At 41.4% G+C, this 23833-nt stretch overlaps 1 protein-coding gene across 1 annotated transcript; it reads left to right on the top strand.

Annotated features, from left to right (window-relative positions):
• The first annotated feature begins 2404 nt into the window (after positions 1 to 2404).
• On the top strand, positions 2405 to 12378 carry LOC136422015 (CMP-N-acetylneuraminate-beta-galactosamide-alpha-2,3-sialyltransferase 1-like). Its single transcript, XM_066409625.1, has 7 exons — positions 2405 to 2626; positions 6585 to 7138; positions 8102 to 8270; positions 8740 to 8890; positions 9541 to 9649; positions 10700 to 10806; positions 11157 to 12378. Exons 2-7 carry the CDS (start codon positions 6638 to 6640, stop codon positions 11479 to 11481), a joined length of 1362 nt encoding a protein of 453 aa, XP_066265722.1. The 5' UTR covers positions 2405 to 2626; positions 6585 to 6637; the 3' UTR covers positions 11482 to 12378.
• Positions 12379 to 23833: the final 11455 nt, after the last annotated feature.

Raw genomic sequence — 23833 nt, 5'->3', positions numbered from 1 at the left:
AAGAAACAAGGCGGAAGTGCCCACCCGTCAGGCTTGCCGCGAGCGGTGAAATCCACCGGAAGTCGCACGACCGGATATGACGACATACGGACGGCGGCGCGTAAGGTACCGTGGACATGTTGCTTTGCACGTACAACATGCCAGAACTTTCCTAAACGGAAAAAGGGACCAGATTTGTTTGTTTGTTTGTTTGTTTGCTTTCGTGGCGTCGCGGTGGCGTAATGGCAGGGTGTTTGGCCCAGAACTCAGAGGTCCTGGGTTCCAATCCTGGCCACGCCCCGTTGCCGTTGTACCCTTCGGACAGGCACTATACACGGCACGAATTTCCTCGCTTCACTCGGGCGAAATGAAAAAGCCTTTGATAGGACTTTGAATGGAGGTCCCGTGTTTTAGGAGAGCCACACCTCGAGCACGTAAAAGAACTCACCACTACGCTTATATGTAGTGTGTGTGTGTGTGTGTGTGTGTGTGTGTGTGTGTGTGTGTGTGTGTGTGTGTGTGTGTGTGTGTGTGTGTGTGTGTGTGTGTGTGTGTGTGTGTGTGTGTGTGTGTGTGTGTGTGTGTGTGTGACGGTTTGTGTGTGTGCACTCGCGCGCTCGTGGGTGTTTGTTTTAAACGATAAATAAAGAATACCTGGGAGGATTTTCTTGATATTTATCTTAATGGTGTGTGATCATTGATGACATCTATTGATTACAATTAAGCTCGAACCCAGCGCCGTGAAGAAGCAATAGGTTTAAATCATGGGCTTAGAATTATGTCACATCAACTGCCGATCAAGGTCAACAAAATAAACTTCTGGAATTCACAGCTGTCGTTAACGTTTTTGTTTTCTTTTGTGCTTTTCTTGTTCCTCCTTGCGTAGTTGTGTACACAAGTACGTAACGGGCGACCTTCTACACTGGTAGATAACCGTTATTTCTTCTAACTAAACACGTCGAAAACAAGACGCAAGTTCGCTATCTTGGGGGATAAAAAGTTGCTCAAGTGTGTTATGTTATAAGAAACGGAGATTTACAAAGAACCTTATCGTTGGCGCTTTAGGGTGTTAAGATTACCTCTCTACATTGCACTCGGAGGGGAGTTATGTCACGGACCCTACTTTGCCACGGGAGGGAGTTTGGCATTCTCCACGATATAAACAGCTACCATCACGTACCCAGGTTACTTTGCGCAAGCAGTTCTCTGATTGGCGCGCGGTCAGTCCCCGCCTCTTCTCGGTCCCAGGATCCGCAGTTCAGCCAAATAGCGCCACCATGCAATCTGTTTATGTATTGCACGTATTAAACAAAGGCTTCAAACGCTATTTGGGTGGGGTAAGCTGACGATCTTCATTTTTTTCGACGCTGCGGAGGAGCGTGTAATGATTAGATTCTGGGCCACCTAGTTGTATGTTATGGTACTGCAGCAGGACTTATCCAGGTGGTGACATCTCCTGTTGTAGATAACTAACATGTGTATGGTCACGATTTTTTTAGCACGATAGCTCTTATTTCACATCCAAAATAAACAAGAGATCGTTTCCAATATTCCATAGCCTCCACCAGGCCCAGCGGATGGCTGGAAAAATAGATAGTAGAAATTGGCTAGTATGCTAAGGGACCTAAGGGAGTCGGCTACGGAGAGAGTTTCAAAATAGTAGCGGCAAACTGTATCCCTATAGCAGACTAACTGCTCTGTTTTTCTGTCTATTTGGCCAGTTTCTACTCTTTCCAGCCGCCTCTGGAGCCTGGTAGAGGCTAAATATTCCAAACAAATTCTCGGTGTGTAACGAGCTCTAGGTGAAAAGCCTATCAGAATTCGAAATTAACTTAATTGTCAGTTGATAAACACAGACACTCATTGGTTGAAGCTCTTGTTCCACATCCAAAACAATCGAGAAATCGTTGCCAATATTTCAGCAAATTCTCTGTGTGTAACGAACTGTTGGTGAACAGCCTATCAGAATTCGAAGCTTAATTGTCAATTAATAAACAAAGACACCGATTGGATGAATCTTTCCTTTGTGTTGATGGAAAGCAATCCACCTGTCGCACAATATCGATACTGAAAGGTAATACGTTTTTTAATGTTATCGTAACCTAGTTTCACAGCGCACGTATACAAAAACGGTATTCTCTTCGCATTTTAATCAAACTAAGAGTATCTGATGTTCTTGAAGTGTAAAATGCTACTATGATTGATACGACTGAGAAATTTTACCATACACCAAGAGCTTGCATCAAATGGGTAGGGGGGTATAAAAATATACCTGTTCGTTTAAGTACAGTGTACGTGGTTTGAGTAACGCTGAAATATGATACAGGTTCAGCCATACCTTCCACGACCTTGAAATAGACAGTATTTGGATAGGAAGCTGTAGTCAGTAACTTCAGTGACCTTATTATTTTCAACGACGGCACAGACAAGAAATTGGGCATGACCTCCCAACGCCTGACTTGAATTCAAATTAGTCCGTAAAGAATGACAGCATCCCCGTTGACATAACTAAGGTGTGGAAGTAACTCTAGTAGAGTGCTTTTCATGCACTAACGTACGGCGCGTGTCTTCTGGGTGAAACACTCCCCCCCTACCTCAGCACGGTCAGAACAAAGAAGACCATTTCACGGAGAACACGAAACTCCAGGTAATGTCGAGTTTTTGTATTCAACGATTTGCTGATAGCTTTCCTCGTATACGTAGCAATGTTGGTTTAATAGTGTTGGAAACTATACCAGAATGTGCGTTGAATACTATGGTTTTCATAGCCCCCGTTCCAGGGACTAACGTACCACACTGTACTTTTCTACTGTGTTGAACACTTCCTTTAGCCTGGGTGCCATCCTATTTCTACCGGGGCTCCTACACTCGTTATAGGAGCCCCGGTAGAAATAGGATGGCACCCAGGCTACGCTTCCTCCTCCGTTGGCTATAGGGAAAATTACGCTGCCTATAGGGAGAATGATTTGTATGAGGTGTTTAGCCACCATAAGTCTTTGCCAAATTCTACGATCCATACCCCCTCAGGAAGGCCCGTCGGAAGCTATAGTTTTCGTCGAAAGGCGTGGAAGGAACTAAAAGATATCCGGTATTTTTTGTGTCACGTATACTGCACGTTTTTTTCACCAGACATACTGATTGTTGCTATAAATCCTTTGAACTTTCAAAGAAAAAAACGGTAGAGGTACAATACGTAAATGGCACGCCTTTGGCCATCTTGCTGTGTTTGCAGTTATGTTCTCTTCGAGTCAAAACATAAGACTGTTTTCATAACAATGGCCATGAGACTGAGAGGCTCCAAGGACATGGTGGCGGGGTGGGGGGTGGTGTGGGGGTTCGGGTATGTGACATATGGTAGCAGAATACGACTTACATAGCTATACTTCAAAACTACCCTGTTCGTCAATAGCGTTATTGGGACCGACTAATATTTAAGAACATTTCTTTGCATTTAAGACATAAAGACATATTTTGCCTGGTAAAATTTGTCTTTATCACTGCAATATTATTGACGTCGTAACACGGTTCATAACTAGTCGAAAGGATCAGATTACAGTCAACATTGAACGGAGTTCTTATTGCGTATTTGAACAGTTAATTAGGTTATAACTCTGCGTTAGGCAGAGTTTGAACACGTTTGTATAAATGACCATAACCACTACTGTGCAGATACTTCAATAATTCAGTAGACTGTTTGCTTATTTGTATTTCAAGGACTGTAAATATATGAAATTTGGGGCAATACAACCATATGTCTCCATAACTGTCTAGAACAGTTCCCTAATCATGTGAATTCACTGTTTTCTAAGCGTGACTCATTGAACCCGAACCTGTCCCAGGTAAAGACCCTATCATATTTCACCAAACAAGATGGCGTCGCTTTGAGTCCCACTTACTTAGACTTAGGGGCTCCCGTGTCGTCCGACACATGAGGCAGTTAGGTTGGCCCAGCAGGCTCGGTCAGCAGCCATCCTCCTTACATCCTTCCAGTTCAGGTTGGCTGCTCGGAGGTCCTTCTCTATCGTCTGTCTGTAGTTCATCCTGGGGCGACCCCTGCGTCTCTTCCCCTGTGGGTTCCAGTCAAGAACTTGGTTTGCCAGTCTGTCAGGCGCGAGCCTTGTAGCATGGCCAAGCCAGCTCAGACGCCGTTTGCAAATTGTTGCAGACACTTGTTGCTGGTTGGTTCTGACTTGAATCTCCCTGTTGGTAGTGAAATCGTCCCACCTGATGCCCAGGATCTTCCGTAGACATTTGCTATCAAAGCCATTCAGTCGCCTTTCTTGACTTGATTTCAAGGGCCAGGTTTCACAGCCATACAAGAGAGTGGAAAGAACATTACTGTTGTAAAACCGCAGCTTTGTCTTGAGGGAAAGTTTCTTGCTGGCCCAGATCTTGCCAAGCTGGTTAAAGGCAGCTGAGGCCTTTCCTATTCTGCAGTCAAGTTCTTTGTCCATGTCCCCTCTGTTGTTGATGGAACTCCCCAAGTAGGTGAAGTTCTCCACTACTTCCACCTCGGTCTGGTCAATAGTCACACTTGTTGGTGGAGGGTGTGTCCCTACCAGCATGTTCTTTGTCTTTTTGGTGCTGATGCTAAGTCCAATGCTGCTTGCAGTTGAGCCTATGTCGCATACTAGGGGTTGGAGATCTTGTGTAGTGTCGGCCAGCGCGGCAATGTCGTCGGCAAAGTCGAGGTCAGCTAGTTTGGTTTCCTGTATCCACTGAATTCCCCTCTCCTTTGTTGCCTTCCCAAGTACCCAGTCGATAGCCATGGCAAAAAGAATTGGTGACAGGACGCATCCTTGGCGGACCCCGCTTACAACTTCAAACCACCCACTGTATCCCTCGCCTGTCCGAACACAGCACTTTGAGTCAGCATATATTTGCTTAACGGCAGATATGAGTCTACTGGGGATTCCATAAGAGTGCATTATGTTCCATAGTGAGGGCCTATGAATGCTATCAAAAGCCTTAGAGAAGTCTATAAAACTGATAGCCAGTGGTGCTTGTAGTTCGGAACATTTTTCGATGATTCGCCGTAGGGTGAATATCTGCTCTGCACAAGATCGCTTTGGGCGGAATCCAGCTTGTTGTTCCCGGAGGACCTTGTCTACGGCATCTCTCATGCGGTTCAGGATGCATGTGGCATACACTTTCCCCGGTATGGAGAGAAGTGTCACTCCCCTCCAGTTGTCACATTCTGTCAGGTTGCCCTTCTTGGGGATGCACACTACTGCTCCGTTCTTCCAGTCTTCCGGTACTTCTCCTGCATTCCAGGCCTGATTACAGAGATGGCACATCCACTGGACGGTGCAGTCACCCCCGGCCTTAAGCATCTCAGCAGTAATACCGTCCATTCCTGGTGATTTGTTGTTCTTCAAGGTCTTGATGGCTTCCTGCACTTCAGCTTCTGTAAAGTCGCTGGTGTCGATGGGTAGTGGGTGCGGTGGTTCGTCGAAGACTGTTGGTGGTGAAGTAGGGTCTGGGTGGTTTAGGACTTCCTCGAAGTGTTCTGCCCATCTGGCAAGTTTGTCCTCTCCCTTGGACAGTAGGGTCCCGTCCTTCGCCTTGACTGGGCCTGAGTGAGCTTTGGAGCTTCCGGTGATCTTCTTTGCGATCTGGTACACAGTCCGCATATCGTTCCTCTGCTGGGATACCCAAAACACCTGGGGCTCCCGGTCCATCCGCCTTGTCGTGGTGCAGAGGCCCGAATGAACCAATTTCCTAGTCCTGGGGTAGGTGGAACGTTCCTACTCTGTAACCTCGAATGAGTCCCACTGGGTGTTGCTAAATTAATCATCACCGTTAACCAACCACTGGTATATGTTTCTTAATTAAACGTGCCACGGGGGGTAATGGTCAAAGTAGCAGACATTGTACAATGTTTTCTCCTACACGGAAGAGAGAGAGAGAGAGTTTTTAGTTTCGTGTTTTTGTTCTGCATCACAATGCCACATAAAATAACACAGGTAGGGGAAAAGAACCGAACTAGTGCTGTGTACCGGTACTGTGTACCGGTACTGTACCGCACAAATTGATAAGGTGCAGGTCCAAAATACCGGATCATGAAGTACCGGTACTGTATCGATATAAATTTACACCAAGTATGTGCTTATTTTGTGACTGATCTCCTAACCTCATGGCCTCATGCTACACCAAACGTGACCAAAGTGACACCTTGGAACAGCGTAGCTAATATGCAACAGATCATTCAGGCAGGCCGGGAGTTTCGAAAGCAAGGTCAAGAGAGTTCGGCGGTAGGAAACCTAGTATATTCTTTGAATAAAGATACTGACAAGTTGAAAACAGTTTATGTTTCTGTCTGATCATTGAAGATGTTCACAAAGACACATGTTAATTTTTCCAATTGTTCAGGGCCAGATACCAAAACCTTTGTACCGGTAACTGTACCGGTTCCTGTACCTGATGTTACGTTTAGGTACGCAACACTAAACCGAACACTATTTTGATGTTTCCCCCCGTCACTCAAAACGTATTGAACTAAATCTCCGAATTCTATCTAGTTGTAAGGTTCGAATGGTCTTCATATACTGTTTATCCTCTTTGCACATATGTGACTATAACAGACGTATTTTTGTTGCTTTTAGGTTGCCCTCCACATTTTGAAAGTATACGGCACAACAACTGACGTCGCGCCACAATGATTTACATACTGAAAACGCGTAACAAACAAATCTATCTGTACTTCTGTGCAGTCATAGTACTGAGTCTTCTCGCGTATTTTCTCATACACTATGTTTCTTCGTCCTCGATACATCTTACAAAGGCATCACAATGGCGACCGTCCTTTCGTGTGTTTTTAGAGCTACGTACTGGCCCTACAACAGAACCTATGACAGACCAAGAGAAATTGTTGGAAATTACTGAAATCCTCGGCGTACGCGGAAGCTTGGAGGATGAGCTATATGAAGAGATACTCGCTGAAATCGTACTTTTAGCTCAGAATCGGAGGAAACAGGGCGTAAGAGCGAAGAACACAGTAGAGGAAATCCACAACATGATCTTACACCACGCAAAGAACTCCGAACAGATGGAAAGACTTCTAGAAGACATGGATGTCTTGGATAACTTGCTACCGAAGAAACTGGAGAAAGAATTAAGTGTGTACCCTTATAAGAGGTACCCTACGTTTTCGCCATCGGTAAGTGAAACTTTCAAGCATAACTTATCCTCAAAGTAAAGCCCCCCTCTCACTGGACCCGCGGCACGCTGGCGGCGTCGCTGCGGCCGATCGAATTGGCAAAGCACTCAACGAATTTCATCGAATCTTTTAAAGCTTTGTGTGTTTTGTTGTCTCTTTGGTCATACTTTTCCTTTTTTGAATGATATTCCCATTATGAAGTCAAGGGTAACACAAATCCAGTTTTGGACGCAGCGACGCCGCCAGCATGCCGCGGGTCCAGTGAGAGGGGGGCTTAAGGGATACATAAGGGGTTAGGGTTGTCATGATAATGAGGTATTATACACAAGATTATCAAAAGCTGTAAGTTATGTTCTGATTGGTTCCAAACAAAATTATACCTGTCAATAGTACAAGAAACACTATATCTTGACAGAAACATCCTGTCAATAGTGTAAAAAAAGTATTTTTGGCAGGAAGATCCTGTCAATAGTAGGAAACATTCTTATTGACAGGAACACTCTCTCATACATGCAAAAAAGTCTTATTGACAGGAACATTCAGCCAATGATGAAGAAATTCATATCGACAGGAACATTTTGTTAGATCATTGAATCTTGGTTAAATCGCAAAACCAACGGCAATGGGGATCGAACCCGCGATCTTTTGTACCGTACTTTTCTCACTAACTATTGTAAATGCAGAAATGTTCGCGGGGATTTAATTTCTCGAAAGGGAGAAAACGGAGTGTTCGCGGTTGTTTTGGTTTGCGTTTGAAACAATAGTACAGCTACAGTCACACAATGGAACGGTTTTTCGCGGTGGTTTCAAGTTCGCGTTAAAGAGTTCACCGCGAAAACCGCGAACATAAAACCACCGCGAACATTTCTTCATTTACAGTAGCATATCACTCAAGCTACAAATTTAGAAGCAACACCTTAATACTTACATCTAACTCATTTTCACATATTTCTGTTTTATCAGAAATGTCCAAACAGTTTCCAGAGAAGATCAGAGGTGTCCAGGTGGTTTCGGGACAGGTACATACCGGACATCAAGGTGTTGCTAGACACAAGTGACGTCGCCGGCGGGAAACTTCAGGACCTGACGTTGTTCAAACTTCCCTTCGGCTACAAAAGTGAGAGTGAGGAAAGTGAGTAAATTTAGTGAAGACGTACTTAACTAGGTGAAGCTTTCTGTCACCGATGGAACTTTCACAAAATATTCAAATGAGTGTATAATATGTCTTCAGTTTGATTGGTCGATATTGTACGTGCATGATTTATTGATTGGTAGATTGATTGTTTAGTTAATTGATTGATGGATTGATTAGTTGTTTAGTTGGTTGGTTGGTTGGTTGGTTGGTTTGTTGATTGTCCTCCGTCAAATCCACTTCTCGCACTATCGAACCGTGTTTTAAACCACTGCGTTTTGAAGGGCGCCGCTCTGCGACTTCTGCAGGTATTGCAGCTAGCAATGCTGAGATAGCTCGTGTCACCTTTCAAAAGGTGTTGATAAAGTGTTGATGCAATTAATAAATATGTTATATTATGATTAATTCATGCAGGTTTGACGAAAAAGTTGAACAACATGCATCACACGTAGTTGCCATGTTTTTACAGCCCTACAGCAGATACTGAGACATATGGAAAATGTCGACCTCTACCGCGGACGGAGAAGACCCTGCATTAGGTGTGCTGTGGTCGGCTGCGGAGGGATATTGAACGGCTCGAGGAAAGGGGACGAAATCAACGCATACGACTACGTTTTTCGGTACGAACATAACTTATATCATATGTTATGTTATGTTATATCTTGGGCTGAGTATAGAAAACATATTTACAGGTTTGCGAAGCAAAACCTTTGTTGGATCCGTTGGCATGTGTGGTGGCCGCCATCTTGAATTCTGACGTCACATGGTCGCCATACCATTTTATTGGTGTTTCTTTCGGGTCGCTAGCGTTTTCTCTATTTTTAACAAATCGGCACACAACTATCACACATTCAACTCAAATAAAAAGAAAAATTCAATACCAATTCATATTTATAAAAAGACCCCGTATTCGCTTAACTAACAAAGCAAAAAACCTGAAGTATATGTATCACAACTACTTAACTCTAGTTATAATCAGTGCTCATATTTGTCATGTTTACAATTTCCATGAAAAACAATGCTCCTAGTTACTTTTAACGGGTTTGTTCAATGCAAGACCATGGTTGACAACTTCGAGGCATTGAATTAAATTGATATTAACAATAAAGCTTAAAATTTATTTACGTTTTGAATGTTTTAGCAAGATATACCCCTAAAACTAGGTGGCATTATGAAAATACGAGAAGGAATAAAATGACATAATGATCATATGATATGATATGATGTGATGTGATATTATATGATATATAGATTATCATTTTTTTCACAGATTGAACCATGCAGAAATCGGACCTAGATACGCGCCTGACGTCGGAAACAAAACCAGTTTCTACATATTTTTCCCAGAGTCTGTAGATAACAGGCTTCTGTTAAACCAAGTAAGATCTCCTCTAGCAGTTTTGCTTTTATTCCTATTCCTTTAACTGTCGTTCGAATACAGTTTAGTTAGTTGCAATAGGCAACTGTAAAAGCAGTATTCTTTTTCAGTTCGCGGGACTTAAAACAATTGCAACAATGCTTGCTTTGTCTTCTGCCCACCTAGCCATTCGTTTCTACCGCAAACATAAAACACTCCATTTTCACCCTACCCCGAAGTTTAATCACCGCGAATTTAAATGCATTTAGAGTATTTCGTATTTGTTTCTGATACTAAAAGTATTGTTTAATTAATAGATACTGTAAAGCAACAATGGTGAGATGATGCGGTTCCAAATGTAAAGTATTGTTACATGTACATTAAAATATACTGTTAAAAGATACTTTTTAATGTAGCAATACTTTACATTTGGAACCGCATCATCTCACCATTGTTGCTTAACAGTATCTTTTACTGTAACACTACTTTACATTTGGAACCGCATCATGTTTCCTACACTGTTATATATTTGTTATGTTCTTATAAAGTTATGTTCGTGTTTTTTGCGTACATCTATCGCGCCCTATGTAAATTAACGAGATGAGATTCTATCTTAACATTCAGCTCAATAAATACTCTATAGCTAGAATATTTTGCTTAAAGGGAAAAGTGTTATCATTGAACTTTTTGCCTACCCTTGACCAAACTTCATGTCTAAATCACTTCAATGATATAGTAATTACTGTAGACTGCACTTGATGTAGTCCTATAATAATGAGAAATATTCTTAGATACAACTAGATTGCTACCTATATTATCTGTCAATTGCTATACATTATTACCGTTGCAATTAGAAACACGCAACTCCAAGTCTGTATTAGTTCCATGTTGCAATTACCTTAGATCACACCGGATATAGTCTTGCAGTAACTAAAACATTCTTAGATAGATCTAGATTGGTACCTAGTGTTGTCTGTAAATTGCCATACATTGTCACTGATACAATTGTTGCGCAATAAAATTATTCATTCATTCATTCAATGAATTTACCTGTTCCTTTTATCGTCCACAGGATGTGACATATCTGTACGTGCCGTTTAAGACTTACGATCTGCAATACATCAACGAAAAACTGCAGTACGATACCATTCCGGAAGTATGCGCCAAAGGGAAATGCATGTAAGCTCTGGACAATTCATCTTAAAGTTTGTGAAAATACGCATGAGAATCGTTGTTTCTTAACAATTTTCCAGCATTGACTTGAAAGTTCATCTGTGTTGGCAGAAATCACTCTGAAGCTTATCTAAACTGAAATTATTTCCGACGTAAAAATTGGAAATTTAACTGTCTCACTCTAGTCTTTACCAAGTAGAACGAACAGTCTTTTGTGACTTGACGTTATGCAGATAGAACAAGTGAATCAATGAGCTGTGACCTACATGTTACAAAAAGTCTATGATGCCCCCCGTCTCGGTTAAACATTTTATCAGTCCTTGACTACCAATCTCTATCATTCAACCCACACATAGGAAATTGCGTAATCCCAAGAACGTGACGTCACACAACCTTCGTATCGTCCACCCAGACTTCATCCGCTACGTCTTCGCCAACTATCTGAACGCCAGCTCAAGTCGACCAACCACAGGCGCCCTAACGGTCTTCTTGGCCATGCACGTGTGCGATGACGTCACGCTGTATGGGTTCGGTTACGACAAGAGGTTCTCCCTACACTACTACGATAAGACGTTTGTTAACTACACACGGTGGAAGACAGGTTCTCATGACGTGGACAATGAGAGAGTACTATGGAGCAAGTTACATCAAGAAAACGTCGTCACGTGGTACCAAAGATAAAAACACTGTATAAGCCTGTTCACTGACCCAACTGCGCAACAACAGGTCAAAGGTGAAGTGGCTTGACTTGTAAACAGGTCTTGTCTCAACCCTGCTCCGTATACATGTTCCTAGCCTGGTCCCAGTCTCTAGGGGTCGGCTTAGGGGTGTTTTACCGGGCCCAGTCTGCTTCATTGAACCGTTTCTGATAGCCTTTCTACTTCGGCTGCCACCCTACTTCCGCCGTGGCGACGTAATCTAATCCAAGGCCGTAAACATACCCCGAGTGGACCAAGCTATCTGAGCGGGCGGGGTCACTCCCAACGTCGTAGAGATATCGAGGAGCCCCCGGTGCTATGGTTTCCAGGCTATACATGTCCAGGTACACATGACCTTCGTCGGTCAGTTTGCAAACGTCGGTCAGCTTGCGTATGTCTCAGAGGCCTTTACCTTTGACCTACGCATGCGCAGTTGGATCCATGAACGGGCTTATCAAAAGTAACTTAGATGAGCCAGAAGATCTAGATAAGTGTCATTTTATTCTTATACTTTAAACTAAAATGAAAGAAATATGTTATGCATGCAATTATATGTATATGCAAGATAAGTGCCATAGTTTTCGATATCTAAATAGCACAGACACATTCATATTCTTGTGTGATTGCATAAACCCGGTATTATGATCCCAAACTGTCCGTACATTTATAGCTGTGTTAAGAAGCGAGAAGGAGTTGAATCTATATACATAGTTGATGTGGTAAGATTAGTGCTGCGTACTGGTACTGTGTACCGGTACTGTACCGTAAAAATTGATTCGGTGCAGGTCCAAAATACCGGATCATAAAGTACCGGTACCTAAATACCCCGTTAAAAAAAATGACAATAGGAACACAGCAAATAAAGGGTATTACTAACTAACGGTATGTAAGTATAATTTCACTTGTTGATTTGAAGGAAATGGAATCATTTGCATATGTCGGAAACTAGCCTAATAGCCCCATTGTTGTGAAGCGATGTGAGAAAATCATATTCAATACTAAAGTTGTGCCTATTTTTGTGATTGACGGAGACATGATCATAGTAATGATAAAACAGCGTCCTGTTGCGCATGTCCGTGGCGAATGGGTAGAAGCCGTACAGGGTGATGACGTCACAGAAGGTCGTTCCCAGGATGTAGGCGATGAGCCCCGATGATGGAGTGTCCAACTTGGGGACCAGCGTTGCACGTAGCATGCTGGGTAATGATCGTTGAAAATCAAAAAAAATAAATATGCATAGAAGAACAATGTATCTGGCAATGTAGTTGTCTATCGATCTACATATCTGTCAGTATTAATATCTATTGATACCGCCCCTCTTACTGTCTCTATTAGATTCTGTGTCTTGTATCTTTCTGCTCATCTATTCATCATATAATCAATATTATGTGTTTTAAAGGTTTTGTTTTCCAATGTGTATGTGTGTGTGTGTGGGGGGGGCGGGTGTGTTTGTGTGTGTGTATGTGTATTTTTGTGCCTGTGTGTGTGTGTATGTATGTGTGTGTGTGTGTGTCTCTGTGTGTATATACGTTCGTGTGTGTGTGTGTGTGTGTGTGTGTGTGTGTGTGTAAATCATCGGACACACTAATGCACAATACCATATACCCAATACCTAGCTATAACAGCCTCCAGTAAAACCCTCGCACACCATCTTAAGGTTAGTTTAAAGACAGTTTTGACACTTTTTTGTCTTTCTCTTGGTGTGTGTACATCTCTGTCTGTCTGTCTCCTCACTGTGCAGATTTGAAAAAAAAAGTACTGGAAAGAGTAAACATATTTTCTCTCGGTCGTAGTCTTATATAGCATTCTTACCCTTTGAGTATCGGGGGAACGTGGTCTAACGAGTATGTAACTGAGATGTTCATGTTGCTCCGTGTCAGACTGCTGTCCAGAGCTCTGATAGACTCCTTGACTTCTCTTAGCATTTTAACAAAGCTGATGACGCCATGATTCACAGACGACAAACTTTTCACCACTTCTTCCCGTGTGGTGTCGTCTGATAATCTCCAAGCAGATCCACGCCGGGCGCGAAAATCGTAGTATGCTAGCCAGAGAAGGTCCAGTCAGCCAGAGAGGGTTCATCTGATGAACCCTCTCTGGCTGACTGGACCTTCTCTGGCTAGCATACTACGATTTTCGCGCCCGGCGTGGATCTGCTTGGAGATTATCGTCTGACAGCTTCTCCAGGATGGTTCTGGTGAGCCACAAATTCACGGTGGTCAAGTTCGTCTTCCTCCCAACGTCCTATAAAAAGTGCGATAATTCGTTTTACTTCCAATTTTTTCCCCTTTTTTTAATTGCAATTGTGCAAGTCATTTGCATAATTAAGATATTTAGTGGAGGTATAAATCTCAGAATTCTTGTTCTAAAGGGTGTTTGCGCGTGAAATCACAGCCACCATGCTCCTTTTCGTTGTTGAACGGGAAATGCGGAGATCAAATATCAAGGCCCCTGAAATGTAAGGGCTTGTCTCGACCATGCTTTATACAAAAAGTCATCCATATATCTATATATTGTTTGCATAACAATATCAAGAAGGGCCTTCACCTTTGACCTTCGCATGCGCAGTAGGATCTGTGAATGGGCTTATAGTCAAACCTTTGAATATAGTTGCAACACCAAGATAACATACCAATGCAAGTTTGCCTTACTAGTAACCCCAACTTCAAACGTCCAACATGGCGAACAACAGTGCACAACACTTACGTCATAGTCACGTGAATGCAAACATCCAATTGCTAACGCTTATATGATTACCTTCTCATAATTTTTGACGGGCGCCATGTTGATTCTGATGACGTAATCATGGCAGTCGATCTCGTTCCCACAGCTGCTGTTGAGGAGAATCCCGCCACTGCCGACGATTGCGCATGTGCGGTAATGACTCACCGGTGTTCTCGTGACGCACTTTTTCTTCCCTTTACATTTTGACTTGTTTTCCTCCATGTCTGAGGAGTAGACGAAATTTCTTGAAGTGTCGAAATGTTGGATGGTCATATTTCTGTAGGCAAATGGGAAATAAGTTATAAAGTAACTTGTAAACAAATCCAAACAGTTCGATACGTTTGTCACATTTGTTCCCTGCTAATGTTGTATCTCTCTCTGCCCAAAATCAATAACATATACTAAAGATCCTGTATGGAAAAAGAGTAATCGCCATAAAACATCCGCATTCATTAATGATGTCACAAAGTTGATAACTTTGGACACGACTACACTAACTACAGTCTAGTGGAATGAAGACAAACGGGCAAAAACTACAGCTCAGTTCCTTTAATGTCGACATTTTTGGTAACTTGAACCCAGAATCCCCCGTTATCAGTAATCTTGTGATTTCACTAGGTAAAGTGTGCATCTATACAAGCAGAAAGGCAAACGATGTTACTTTTCAATCCTTTCTTGATTATGTGAACTTCTTCCACAAAGTAGAATATTCTATAGCTATGAGGAGGGGATAGCTGCAGAAGCACTGGGGCAAATGGGGTACTGTATGTTGCTGACTTGTTAAAAAAACGAAGACAAACCTGATGATGTCTTTGGCAGTGTTGCCTGTGTTATGGTTGTTCACAGGGTTGCATAAGGGTTGGATTTTCCTGCTGTTATCCATATACGTAAAAGAGTGCACAAGATTGATAATTGTAACAAGTTCCTAGCCAGAGTGCAATTAAAGTAAATGCAGATGTGACAAAAAGCATTCAATGTCAAACAATTGTTACCCCCTAGCTTGTGTTATGCTCGACAAGCTAAACTGTACATGTTATGACACCCGCCAATTGTTTTTCCATTGAAATGCCTGAAAAACGGCCGTATTTTTCTAGGCATACACGAGTATGAAACATTAAATGAAAAATGGATGCAGTGAGAAGTAGCTTGATGTGAATATATGATAGTTAGTCACTTAAGAATAGACACAACTCACTGATTCCCCATTTCGATCGTACCGTATCTTGCCTTATTTCTCTTAAATTTTCACAAATTCAAACATACGGATCCTCACTACTTACCTCTTGAATGTGTATACCGAGTTCCAATCGTAAAAGTTGAGCACGATTACAGTTGTACATGTCACTAGACAGCAGAGTGTCACAAATGGACAGAAAACGGAGCTTTTACATTGAGGAGCCATTTTGAGGGTAGGTTTGGGGGTTCTCAGGCACAAACTTTATCCCAATACCTAGAGTGTATAGTTTTTAGCCTCTTGATATCACCCACTTCATGATCACCCTTTTATTGATGGAAGCGAACTAAGACAGATATAGTTTTTCTAATCTGTCGTTCCATTGATACTTTCGCCAAGAGGGTAAGTCATGTTTTCCCCTGTTGTTGTAGGACTGCATGAGAAGCTGTGAATAGTTCTGTAGTGTGATATTTGGAACGTGGATAGGTGCCAACAAAATAAAGGACACGTTCGATTCTGGCCCTCTAGCTGATTTTTATGGCAGTGCAAGAGAACGTCCAGTTTTGGTATCTTATGTTCTGTATATTCTGTAATCCTTGGTGGGGGGAGGGGGCAGCTACTAGTAGTACTAAGTTTTGCCCCTCTGGCAGCTTTATTTGGTAGTTGCTTAATATCCTCTGTTTAAAAAGAAAATCTGTTATATATCGGTATCAATTTCTATATGCAGCACATGTTTTCTTCCACCGGAAAAGAGACGATATATCTTTAAAAACGTCATTATCCCCTTTTTCACCTTTTATTCACATCGATATACGGATCCTAATTAGCAGGATGTGCAATACCCCATGTCCGTAAATAAAGGTGTTTGCTCTTGCAAGGCCATCAGCCCTGCCTGTACCCTGTACAAGAGCAATGAAAAGGTACGATCTCCACAACATGTGCAAATAAAGCCTTGTCTTCCTGCAACACAGCAAATAAAGGGTATTACTAACTAACGGTATGTAAGTATAATTTCACTTGTTGATTTGAAGGAAATGAAATCATTTGCATATGTCGGAAACTAGCCTAATAGCCCCATTGTTGTGAAGCGATGTGAGAAAATCATATTCAATACTAAAGTTGTGCCTATTTTTGTGATTGACGGAGACATGATCATAGTAATGATAAAAAAGTGTCCTGTTGCGCATGTCCGTGGCGAATGGGTAGAAGCCGTACAGGGTGATGACGTCACAGAAGGTCGTTCCCAGGATGTAGGCGGTGAGCCCCGATGATGGAGTGCCCAACTTGGGGACCAGCGTTGTACGTAGCATGCTGGGTAGTGATCGTTGAAAATTAACCAAAAAAAATAGATATACATACAAGCACAGTGTATCTGCCAATGTAGTTGTCTATCGATCTACATACATGTCTCTGTCAGTATTAATATCTATTGATATGTCACCGCCCCATAGTCTTACTGTGACTATTAGATTCTGTGTCTTGTATCTTTCTGCTCATATATCTATTCATCATATAATCAATATTATGTGTTTTAAAGGTTTTGTTTTCCAATGTGTATGTGTGTGTGGGGGGAGGGTGTGTGTGTGTTTGTGTGTGTGTATGTGTATGTTTGTGCCTGTGTGTGTGTATGTATACTCTCCAAGCAGAGGAGTGGGTCCGGCAGGTTTTTGACGTGTTTTTAGGCGTTTTTGTCGGGCTTTCTACTTTGTCATGGTATCTTTCTATCTTTAACCCACACGTGGGCTAAAGATAGAAAGATACCATGACAAAGTAGAAAGCCCGACAAAAACGCCTAAAAACACGTCAAAAACCTGCCGGACCCACTCCTCTGCTTGGAGAGTAGTGTATGTATGTTTGTGTGTGTGTGTGTCTGTGTGTGTATGTACGTTTGTGTGTGTGTGTGTGTGCGTGCGCGTGTGTCTGTTATAGTGTGTGTGTGTGTGTGTGTGTGTGTATGTGTGTGTGTGTAAATCATCGGACACACTAATGCACAATACCATATACCCAATACCTAGGTATAACAGCCTCCTGTAAAACCCTCGCGTACCATCTTAAGGTTAGTTTAAAGACAATTTTGACACTTTTTTGTCTTTCTCTTGGTGTGGGTACATCTCTGTCTGCCCCGCCCCTCACTGTGCAGATTTGAAAAAAAAAGTACTGGAAAGAGTAAACATATTTTCTCTCGGTCGTAGTCTTATATAGCATTCTTACCCTTTGAGTATCGGGGGAACGTGATCTAAAGAGTATGTAACTGAGATGTTCATGCTGCTCCGTGTCAGACTGCTGTCCAGAGTTCTGATAGACTCCTTGACTTCTCTTAGCATTTTAACAAAGCTGATGACGCCATGATTCACAGACGACAAACTTTTCACCACTTCGTCCCGTGTGGTGTCGTCTGACAGCTTCTTCAGGAGGGTTCTGGTGAGCCACAAATTCACGGTGGTCAAGTTCGTCTTCCTCCCAACGTCCTATAAAAAGTGCGATAATTCGTTTTACTTCCAATTTTTTCCCCTTTTTTTAATTGCAATTGTGCAAGTCATTTGCATAATTAAGATATTTAGTGGAGGTATAAATCTCAGAATTCTTGTTCTAAAGTGTGTTTGCACGTGAAATCAGAGCCACCATGCTCCTTTCCGTTGTTGAATGGGAAATGCGGAGATCAAATATCAAGGCCCCTGAAATGTAAGGGCTTGTCTCGACCATGCTTTATACAAAAAGTCATCCATATATCTATATATCGTTTGCATAACAATATCAAGAAGGGCCTTCACCTTTGACCTTCACATGCGCAGTAGGATCTGTGAATGGGCTTATAGTCAAACCTTTGAATATAGTTGCAACACCAAGATAACATAACAATGCAAGTTTGCCTTACTAGTAACCCCAGCTTCAAACGTCCAACATGGCGAAGAACAGCGCACAACACTTACGTCATAGTCACGTAAATGCAAACATCCAATTGCTAACGTTTATATGATTACCTTCTCATAATTTTTGACGGGCGCCATGTTGATTCTGATGACGTAATCATGGCAGTCGATCTCGTTCCCACAGCTGCTGTTGAGGAGAATCCCGCCACTGCCGACGATTGCGCATGTGCGGTAATGACGCACCGGTGTTCTCGTGACGCACTTTTTCTTCCCTTTACATTTTGACTTGTTTTCCTCCATGTCTGAGGAGTAGACGAAATTTCTTGACGGATCGAAATGTTGAATGGTCATATTTCTGTAGGCAAATGGGAAATAAAATATAAAGTAACTTGTAAGCAAATCCAAACAGTTCGATACGTTTGTACGCGAAGCAACAACGTCACTTTTGTTCTCTGTTAATGTTGTATCTCTCTCTGCCCAAAATCAATAACATAATACTAAAGATCCTGTATGGAAAAAGAGCAATCGCCATAAAACATCCGCATTCATTTATGATGTCACAAAGTTGATAACTTTGGACACGACTACACTAACTACAGTCTAGTGGAATGAAGACAAACGGGCAAAAACTACAGCTCAGTTCCTTTATTGTCAATTTTGGTAACTTGAACCCAGAATCCCCCGTTATCGGTAATCTTGTGATTTTACTGGGTAAAGTGTGCATCTATAAAAGCAGAAAGGCCAACCATGTTACTTTTCAATCCTTTCTTAATTATGTGAACTTCTTCCACAAAGTAAAATATTCTATAGCTATGAGGAGGGGATAGCTGCAGAAGCACTGGGGCAAATGGGGTACTGTATGTATCTGACTTGTTAAAAAAAAACAAAGACAAACCTGATGACATCTTTGGCAGTGTTGTCTGTGTTATGGTTGTTCACAGGGTTGCATAAGGGTTGGATTTTCCTGCTGTAAGCCATAAAGGTAAAAGAGTGCACAGGATTGATAATTGTAACAAGTTCCTAGCCAGAGTGCAATTAAAGTAAACGCAGATGTGACAAAAAGCATTCAATGTCAAACAATCGTTACCCCCTAGCCTGTGTTATGCCCGACAAGCTAAACTGTACATGTTAGAACCAGTATTTTATGACACTCGCTAATTGTTTTTCCATTCAAATGCATTGACAACGGGCGTATGTTTCTAGGCACACACTAGTATGATACATTATTATGGAATATGGAATTATGGATGCATTGAGCGGTAGCTTGATGAGAATATACGATAGTTGGCACTTAAGATTAGACACAACTCACTGATTCCCATTTTGATCATACCGTATTTTGCCTTATTTCTCTTAAATTTTCACAAATTCAAACATACGGATCCTCACTACTTACCTCTTGAATGTGTATACCGAGTTCCAATCGTAAAAGTTGAGCACGATTACAGTTGTACATGTCACTAGACAGCAGAGTGTCACAAATGGACAGAAAACGGAGCTTTTACATTGAGGAGCCATTTTGAGGGTAGGTTTGGGGGTTCTCAGGCACAGGCTTTATCCCAATACCCAGAGTGTATAGTTTTTAGCCTCTTGATATCACCCACTTCATGATCACCCTTTTTATTGATAGAAGCGAACTAAGACAGACATAGTTTTTCCAATCTGTCGTTCCATTGATACTTTCGCCCAGAGGGTAAGTCATGTTTTTCCCTGTTGTTGTAGGACTGCATGAGAAGCTGTGAATAGTTCTGTAGTGTGATATTTGGAACGTGGATAGGTGCCAACAAAATAAAGGACACGTTCGATTCTGGCCCTCTAGCTGATTTTTATGGCAGTGCAAGAAAACGTCCAGTTTTCGTATCTTATGTTCTGTATATTCTGTAATCCTTGGTGGGGGGAGGGGGCAGCTACAAGTAGTACTAAGTTTTGCCCCTCTGGCAGCTTTATTTGGTAGTTGCTTAATATCCTCTGTTTAAAAAAAATCTGTTATATACCGGTATCAATTTCTATATGCAGCACATGTTTTCAAAGAGATGATTTATCTTTAAAAACGGCATTATCCCCCTTTTGACCTTTTATTCACATCGATATACGGATCCTAATTAGCAGGATGTGCAATACCCCATATCCGTAAATAAAGGTGTTTGCTCTTGCAAGGCCATCAGCCCTGCCTGTACCCTGTACAAGAGCAATGAAAAAAGATGGCGGGGATTCGTTACATACATAGAAAAACGTCATGAAAACAACATGTAGATGATAAAACTGGACAATAATCTGCATTTTTAATCCCCAAATCTGCATCGATATCCATATTTGTGGTAATTGTTATGGTTTCCTTAAGCTTAGTTTTGGCAGGTTTACAAATTAAGAAAACCCGACAGTAGGGTTTTCTTACATACACTTGTTACCATGGTGTAGTCCCTGTGCAGCCCCGATAGCATTGTGTGCAACTTTCTCATTCAACAATCAGTTGCTTCTTTAACTGATGGTGCAAAGAATGTTGGTTTGACATTTATTACCTTCGCCGAGAAGGTTATGCAGAGGGTAGCGTTTGTCTGTTTTTTTGTCTGTTTGTAGTGGCACAGGATAACTCGAGAATGCCTTAATGGATTGTCTTGATATTTGGTATGTTGGTAGGTTTTGATAAGACCTAAAAACGATGAGATTTTGGGCCCCCTAGCGGCTTCTTACGGTACTGCAGCGGAACTTCCTGTTTTGATATCTCGTGTTCTGGAGAAAAATATTAATTGATATGAACTATGCAAATGAAGACCTCATTTGCATAATTAATGAGAAAATACTATAACATGATGGCCTTGATGGATGGTCATGATTTTTGGTATGTGGATAGCTTTTGTGATGCTTAGTATGATTGGACGATAATTATGCAAATCAGATTCTAATTTGCATAATTAATGAGGCAACTTTAAAAATCTGCTTTGTTCCATGATATGACAATTCAAATTGTAACTGAGGAAGAGAGGACTGTTGATAGATAGAAAATATGCAAATGTGGGCCTTATTTGCATACTTAATGAGTAACTTCTATTATTCCACACTGGCAAAAGACGGCAATTTCATACATTTAATCCTTTTTTGTGGCATCGGGACGTTATGTGAATGTGAACATCGTTGAATCAAATTATGCTAATAAGGGCCTCATTTGCATAATTGATGATAAATTTGTTCAGCTCATACTTTGGACATGTTATATTTTAAGACAATGAACTGGTATGATTTATGATTGATGAGAAACACTCCTAATACGTCAATCATAAAGGTTAAAATCATTTGGCGAAGGTATGAGGTCGTGGAACTCTAGTTTGTCTTCATTTGGTACAAAAGATTTAACGAGTTTGCTAGTACTAATACTCGTCAACCATGGAACTCATGTATGTCAGATCTGAGGCTGAAACAGGAGTATTGGATATACGATATCCGGTCTTGGGTATGTGGTCCTTTAACACATCTTTCAGGGAATACATTGCTTTCCCACCCTTTTTGTATATTTAGTTAAATGATAATTGATACAAGTGTACAAAAGTGTCAAAGCTGTCTTTGAACTAACCTTAAGAGAGACATCATCATCGGTCCGCTGCACGTCCAAGCTTTACAAAAATCGAGGAAACCGGTTTTTCCTGTACAAAGCAAACAGCAGTGAAAACATGTTGAACGTACCGTAAAATCCCCCCTGCTCTGACCTGCATGCCTTCATGATACTACTACAATGGGCTAATTTTGAACCCCAAACCCACCCTCAAAATGGCTGCTCAAGGGAAACGCTCCGTTTTCTGTGCGTTTGTGACACTCTGCTGTCTAGTGACATGTATAACTGTAATCGTGTTCAACTTTTACGAATGGAACTCGGTTTACACATTTAAGAGGTTAGTAGTGGGGATGTATGTTTAAATTTGTTGAGATTTAGGAAAAATAGGGAACAAGCGGTATAAACTTCCTATCACTATCGGCAGTGCATAAGCGTAGTTGCTGATGAGTTGTATGAAAGTACCAAATGTCGTGAATACTAAAATAATTCCAGAGAAAGGCTATTTTGTGTGCGTGTGACTATATATGGATCCGTTGTTCAGGCATTTGAACGGAAATACACGGTTGACAAGTGTCGTAACATGCAATTCCTAAGCTTACATGTACAGTTAACCTTGTGACAAGGGGGCAACGGGCAATCTATGCACTCAACGCTGCATTAGCTATAGCTTGCATAAAACCTTACTTAGACGCGAGGAAAGGGCGTTTTGAGACTATAGAAACTAGTCGCAGTTTTTTATTAGGCATTCGACAACACAAACTATAGCTATTTCACACATATGCTGAAGTTGACAAAAAAATCAGTAGAAAAAGTAAATAGAAACGCGGTGTTTAACCACTATACGTGACAAGAAAAATGTTAACTTGGTTCATGCCAAGCCGTGACGTCATCTAGCAACTGAATAGGACTGCCATATTAAATCATATCACATGATATATGGCAGCGTGTTATGGAAACATATCAACTAGTCTGCACTTTTACGCTTTATGGAATGTTTTCATAGGAACTGATTCTAATGACCACAATATTGAGTCATTTCACATTCATTTGGTATACTGTACTCTTTTAATATGTATTCACTCAATACTGCATTGGCTTGCATAGAACCTTATTTTGATGGGGAAAGAGCTTTTCGAAACTACAGAAACTAGTCGCAGTTTTCTATAAGGCATTCGACATACATACTAGTTCACACACATGCTGAAGCTGACAAACAAATCAATAGAAAAGTAAAAAGAAACGCGGTGTTTAACCGTTATACGTGACAAAAAAAATCTTAACCTGATATACTGCAGTGTGTTATGGAGATATATCAGCTCGTCTAATTTTAACGCTTCAAGACTTTATGGATAGGAACTGATTCTAAGGACCGCAATCTTTAACCATTTCACGTGATATATTGAAGTCTTTTATGGTAATATATTTTCTGTTTGACGTTTATGGCTTACAGAAGGGAAGTTCAAACCCTTATGCAACCCTCGGAAAGCGACAAAAACATATAAACGTCACTGCAAAAGACGTAATTAGGTACTAATTCATTCTTCTATGCTGCATTGGGTGTAGCCCTGTCCAAAGTTTTAGGAAGCCCAAGCTTTCTGAAATGAATGCGAGCGTTTTATAGTTATTACTTATTTTCTTCACTAGATCTTCGCAAATGTTACGTTAGTGATTTTCACTCACTGAAAAATAAATTAAAAGGTCATGATCAGGAGCTGTCAAAGTCCAACATGTTTACACAAGAGTATGTGCGCCACAAGATTGTTGACAATGCAGAAAATATCAACTTTCGCTTGTTATAGAGAGGTGCAATATTAACAGTGCGTTGTTGCTGTGCCGAATACAAACGTGTCAAAGTCCGAGTAGTAGTTGTTTACAAATGGCTTTGCGTTTGGTCAGGAGTACGGGACTAGTTAAGCATATACTGTACTGGTCGTCTTTGGGCCGTACCGTAGATGAACACTTGAGAAGTGATAGAATGTAAATATTAGTATGTTTGTTATTTCATGTGAACTAACAGAAA

The sequence above is a fragment of the Branchiostoma lanceolatum genome, chromosome 16, assembly GCF_035083965.1.
Source record: "Branchiostoma lanceolatum isolate klBraLanc5 chromosome 16, klBraLanc5.hap2, whole genome shotgun sequence".
Taxonomy (NCBI): Eukaryota; Metazoa; Chordata; class Leptocardii; order Amphioxiformes; family Branchiostomatidae; genus Branchiostoma; species Branchiostoma lanceolatum.
This window is presented reverse-complemented; position numbering and strand designations above follow the sequence as displayed.

What these genes read in the sequence shown, in the direction of transcription:
- LOC136422015 (XM_066409625.1), top strand. Translation starts at nt 6,638, where the DNA reads ATGATTTACATACTGAAAACGCGTAACAAACAAATCTATCTGTACTTC. An exon ending in ACCCTACGTTTTCGCCATCG is followed by an intron (nt 7,139 to 8,101) that starts GTAAGTGAAACT and finishes CTGTTTTATCAG; the next exon opens with AAATGTCCAAACAGTTTCCA. An exon ending in GCATACGACTACGTTTTTCG is followed by an intron (nt 8,891 to 9,540) that starts GTACGAACATAA and finishes TTTTTTTCACAG; the next exon opens with ATTGAACCATGCAGAAATCG.